At 59.7% G+C, this 5,301-nt stretch overlaps 1 protein-coding gene across 1 annotated transcript in view; it reads right to left on the reverse strand.

Moving 5' to 3' along the window:
* MISP (mitotic spindle positioning) overlaps window positions 1-4,049 on the reverse strand; it is a 7,660-nt gene extending 3,611 nt beyond the window's left edge. The window contains exons 1-3 of the mRNA XM_004688942.2: window positions 2,344-4,049; window positions 1,708-1,835; window positions 733-771 (exon numbers count right to left, since the gene is read on the reverse strand). Of these exons, the coding sequence (XP_004688999.1) occupies window positions 733-771; window positions 1,708-1,835; window positions 2,344-4,021 (1,845 nt within the window). The 5' untranslated portion in view covers window positions 4,022-4,049. The remainder of the gene's footprint in view (window positions 1-732; window positions 772-1,707; window positions 1,836-2,343) is intronic.
* Between the last annotated feature and the right edge of the window lie 1,252 nt (window positions 4,050-5,301).

Here is a 5,301-nt window from a genome sequence, read left to right on the forward strand (position 1 = left end):
CCAGGACAGTGCTAAAGCAGGGCCATCTCCCCCTGCTTCAGACCTTCTACTCCCAGTAATACGGCCACAGCATGTGATAACCCATGCTGAGCTGCCCAGCAGCGGAAATGCTCCTTAGGGTTATCTGGGCTCAGCTCAAGGAGAGCCACAATGCGTTCTAGAAATCTACAGAGGCAGCTCATAGATGGGTCTCTCCCCCAGAGAAAATACTCTTATCCCAGGTTCAATCTGTCCCCAAACCCTCACCATTTGGTGAAGAGGCAGCATGTGAACCCCTTTTCCATTATCTGTGCCCCTAGCAGACAGCAAGATTGTATCACAGCAAAACCCACCTCAGAAAGCTAATTAACAAAATCCCAGTGAAGGGCCCTGCTGGTGGTGCAGGGGTTAAAGTCTCAGTGCTGTCAGGTTATCACCAGCAACTGCAGCCTGAGTTGGACCCCCGGCCAGGGAGGGACCCCCAGGGCGCAGAGACCCCTCCCGACTCCCCGCTGTTCCCCTCATTGGTGTATTTCAGTGGGTCTGCCTGTTCTGCTCCCCACTCTGTCTCTGGGGAATGTCTCACCCCCTACACCTCTGGCCTACACCCTAGTTCTTTTATGTATAAATAAAAATAAATTTAAAAAGAAAATATAGTTGAGTCCCCACAAGAAAGACTTGTGGGCCCGAGGCCACGAGGCAGGGGACGCAGATGAAGGACGAGCTTGCGACCCACCCCGGGAGCACACTCACCTCTGAGTTGACATGGTCCGAGGGCTTGAGGCCTGCGTACTGCAGAGAAGGGCACAAGTCAGCCAGCCCCACGGCCGTCGTCCCCCCCAGCCAGCCCCCAGGAACTGGGGCACAGCCCACATAGCCCCCTGGGGGTGCAAAGGAGGCATTTGCAAGCCGGTGTCCCAGTCTCCCAAACTCAAGCCGTCCTCCTGGCCGTCCTGGCGCAGCCTCTGTCTGCCCTTTGAAACTGTTTCCTCTTGCAAACGTCACGGCAGTAAAGCCAGCGCAGGCTGTGGGGCTGTTCTTACCACCAAGCTCATTTCACAGAGGAGACTGAGGGTCAGAGAGCAGCAGGGGTTTGCAGATGAGGGGCAGGGCAGGGACTCGCCCCAGGTTACCCAGGGCTCCACTCTGTGCCCCAAACCACTTGCCAGGTTGTGGGTACCAGGTGGGTACAGCTAGAGTTGCTGTTCTTCCCTGCGGTACCCCGATACTCTGCACAGGAGGAGAGGGACTCATCATCACAGAGGTGTGGCAAGGAGTCCCAGCAGGAGCTTGGGAGCCAAGTGACTGTGGGTATAGGCATGAGAAGACAGCCCCCAGGTGCTGAAGGTGGGCGCATGCCCATCACTGGTGCAGTGTGGGTAATAATCACAAAAAGATGCCAACAATGAATACATAGAGACTGTGTCCACGACACTGGTGAATTGCCACTGCGCTTCTCCAAGCAGAACTTGTCCCTCGGTCTGCTCAAGGGGGACCACAGGGCCTCTGCCTGCGTGGCTCTGGGAGGAGCTCAGACAGGAAGAGACGCCCCTGTTATCCATTCTGCATCTCCCAGCAGGGAGCCGGAGGCACCTGTCACTGCCAGGCAGTAAGGGAGACAGAACTTGAAACTGGGTCAGAGGCGAGTCTCCCTTGACTCGACTGTGTCCTACAGGGGTACAGCATCCGGTCACATCTCTGGGGGAGCAGGCAGTGCTCCAGACTCACCCACTGCTCTTTCTTTGTCTGCCCAGAACCATCGTCACGAGGGGCCTCTGCTGTCCATACCAGGCCTGAGTGCAGGCGGGTGGGGCTGAAAGAATCCGTCTCATTCACACAGTAGCTGCCCACGGTGCCTGTTGGGGAGCAGTGGAAGGAGGGAGCATCAGGGAGGGCTCCAGTGCCCACTGAGGGGAGAAGGTCTATCAGACCGCAGCCCGGGACACAGTCGCTGAAGCTGGACCAGTAACGAAAATGACGGCATGTACGGACAGCGCCGGGGGGAAACCGCCGGACAGATGACCCACACAGCCCGCCAGACAGTGGGTCAAGCACACAAGGTGAAAACATCTGAGGTGACGTGGATATTTCATACTGACAGAAAGGAGCGATCACCCGGGAGGATGGGACATCTGTAAACCTCTATGCATGTAGTAACAAAGGCTCTAAATCCGAAAATGAAAATCCTCAGGCAAAGTCGACATATTTCTCTGAAATCGACAGTTCGGGGAGCCAGACCGGCCAGTCGGAGGTGTGGGCAGAGCTCCCGAGATTTCCCCTACCCCGGACCCGCCTGACATCCCCCAAATCTACCTCTGCTCCACACCCCAATCAAAGCAGCCGCTCCTCGGGGCCCTCTCTTACCGGATGTCTGAGAGGAAGTGGACTCCTGGTCGCTGTCCTCGTCCTGTGCCGGGGAGAAGACCCTGGGGAATCGAGCATTCCGCCGCTCCTCGGCCACTTCCCTCTCCCGCCGCAAGACGTCCTCCACCTCTCTCTCCAGCAGCTCAGACGACGGGGACCTCTGTAGCCCATGCAGGGAGGCCCTGGCTGCCTGCCAGCCCTCAACTCTGGGCTCCTCACTCTGCTGTGGTGTGTCTGGGACCTTGAACTGCAGAGAGCGCAGGAGAAAGTACTCCCTCCGCAAGACCCCCGCCTTGGCTGCTAGGGGAGGCTCCTGCTGCTGCCGGTGCTCCTGCTTCGTGCCGGAGGTTTTCCCGGGGAGTCCTGGGAGATGCCTCTGAGCGGAGCCCACCGTCTTGGCCTCATCTTCAGGGAGACCCCTGGGCTTGCCGTAGGAGCGGAAGTCAGGGGATTCGAGCTGGGGGCTCCTTGAGCCCCCGTATGGGTGGTAGGCGTCAGGTGGGATGCGGCTCACCTTCTTCGCCCGCGGAGGAGGGTCAGCTGCGCTGGCCGGGGCTGGAGGGGCCAGGCTGAGGATGGAGTCTGAACTGAAGGCTCTCCTGAGGCCAGGCTGGGGGCGCTTGGAGGCCCAGTCTGGCGTGGCTGCCCGCTCTATGTGCAGGCCCTCGCGCCGGTGATTCTCCTCACGCTGCGTCTCCTGCGCCATGTCTCGCTGCACGTAGAGTGACTGGCGCCTCCGGTGGTCGCGCCGTGGGGTCGTGGTCAGGCTCAGGTTGGTCAGCAGCGGCTTGGTGGGGATCTCTACCAGCTCCTGGTGGCTGGCTGCTGGCCGCAGGCCTCTCTGCTCTCGTAGGTCCCTTTCCCGCTCTTGGGTCAGCCGGATCTCCCGCTCTATGGGGGTCTCTTTGGGGGGCTCTGGTGTCTCCTCCTCTTGGGGCCAGGAGTCAGGGCTGTCCACACCTTGGACACTGCGGTCAGACCCCGCGGGCCAACCACGACTGCTCTTCTCTTCCACGATCAACTCCTTCACCTGGGGCTTGGCTGGGGCGGCGAACCCATTGGCCTGGGGCAGCCTGTTGAGGGCTTTGGGGGCCTGACTCACTGGGGGCGTGGTATGCACAGGAGCCGCCTTGGCTCGTGGGCTCTGGGGGGCCTCCCCGTTGGCCTGCTCCAGATTCAGGAACTGCTGTCTCACCGCCAGGAAGTCTATCTGTTCTGTGTCGACTGCATTCTCACTCAGGGACGTGAGCTGAGGCTGGCCAGGGGTCTTGGGGGCCCTGTTGTCAGGGGTGCCATGCAGTGTGGCCACCGTGCCACTCCTCTTGACCGCCTGGCCCCGGATGACTGCCCGGGGCTCCTGCTCCAGGTCCCACGGCTTCCTGGTCTGGGCGCCCGCGGAGTCTAGGACGGAGGCCTTTATGTTTTCATCCTTATTCGCTCCTGAGCGCAGCCGGGAGTTGGAGGCTTGCAGCGTGCGGGTCACTCCAGTTTGCACCGCCTCCGGCCGGGCCTTGCGGTCAGTGCGCCACACCTGTGGCTCACCCTGGCTCCAATCGCTGGCCTCAGGCCCCACGCCCACCATCTCGAAAGTGTAACTGTGGTCGCCATCGAGGGCCAGGCTGGTGACCCGGGGTGAGGAGCGGTGGCTGAAGAGGGGGTATCTGGTCACGCGGTCCATAGTCTGATTGTCAGACTACTCAGGCTCTTTGCAGGCAGGTGAGCTGGGCTCGCTGAGGGAGGAGGAAATGACAGCCACCGAGTCAGGCCACTTGGGCATGGTACAGGAAGAGGCATCACCCCCAGTCCCCGGAGGGCGAAAGTCCTGGACTAGAGGCCTCTGTGATCCATTCCAGGATGGGTAGGTGACCGGCCCTGCCGGCCAGGGCATCCCATTCCCTGGCCTCTGCAGTCATTCCAGAGATGGACATTTGACGTGGCCTGGCCAACGATATGAAATACTGGGGCTTCTCAAATTATTGCATAGCTGGGCTATTTATGGGGGTGGGAGGAAGCTAGATTTGCTGGGGTTACACAACCCTGCTAATGGATACAACCTGCTTAAAATCAGCCCCAACTTCAACGCAGCATCTAAGAAGAATTTGGGCTCCTGGATGCAGCCACTCCTGAATCCCTTCTCCTTTTGTTGATCCAACAACTCAGACACTCTGTGTGTGTCGCATCTGCAGGGCTGTGTCGCCTCTCTCCAGACACCCCACCTTCTTCTCCCCTCTCTCCGGCCCCCTCAGCCTGGGCATCTGCCCCTTCCCGGCACACACCCTGCAAGGGCTTCGACATACCATTTGTGATGCTTTCAATCTGATGTTTTAGAGGACCCCACAGGCCTGCCACTTGCAGAGGGGTGACAGGTAAGGAAACTGAGGCCCAGAGAAGTAGGGACCGGCAGAGATTCTCCCCACTCCCACAGTCTGTTCTTTGCATCATCCCCACCAGCGGAATGCCTGCCCCCTCCCACACAGGGCCATAAAGCTAGAATGGGATTGGAAATGCCTTGGACCTTGTCCTGCTGGGCTGGGCATCAGCCTGACTAGGGACCCTGACCCTCGCCCAAGTGTCAAGGTTTTTGCTGAACTTGTTTCTAGGATCCTTGGTCACCACCTGCTATTACACCTCCCACACCTCCGTGCTCCCTGGCATATCAGGGCACAGACCCGTGGCCAGTTTGGGCACTCAAAGCGACCATATGCCATCTGGTCTCAGCACAAGCCCCCAAGATCTGCAGGTACCCCTACCCCAAGCGCATCCTCCTCCAGTGGATGCTGTTTCCAGTACCCACATTTCTGCTCTCCACCCCCCGTAGCTGTACCCGACACGCCTCCTCCAGGAAGTCCTGCGGCTGCCCCCTCCCTGGCATCACCTGAGCATGTCCTGGGAGACAGCCCAGCAGCTGCGTGTCAGGGGTCACCTGTTACAGCTGAGCAGAGAAGGATGGGCTGTCCC

The sequence above is a fragment of the Condylura cristata genome, unplaced genomic scaffold, assembly GCF_000260355.1.
Source record: "Condylura cristata isolate star-nosed mole 26May11 unplaced genomic scaffold, ConCri1.0 scaffold00025, whole genome shotgun sequence".
NCBI classification, from domain to species: Eukaryota; Metazoa; Chordata; class Mammalia; order Eulipotyphla; family Talpidae; genus Condylura; species Condylura cristata.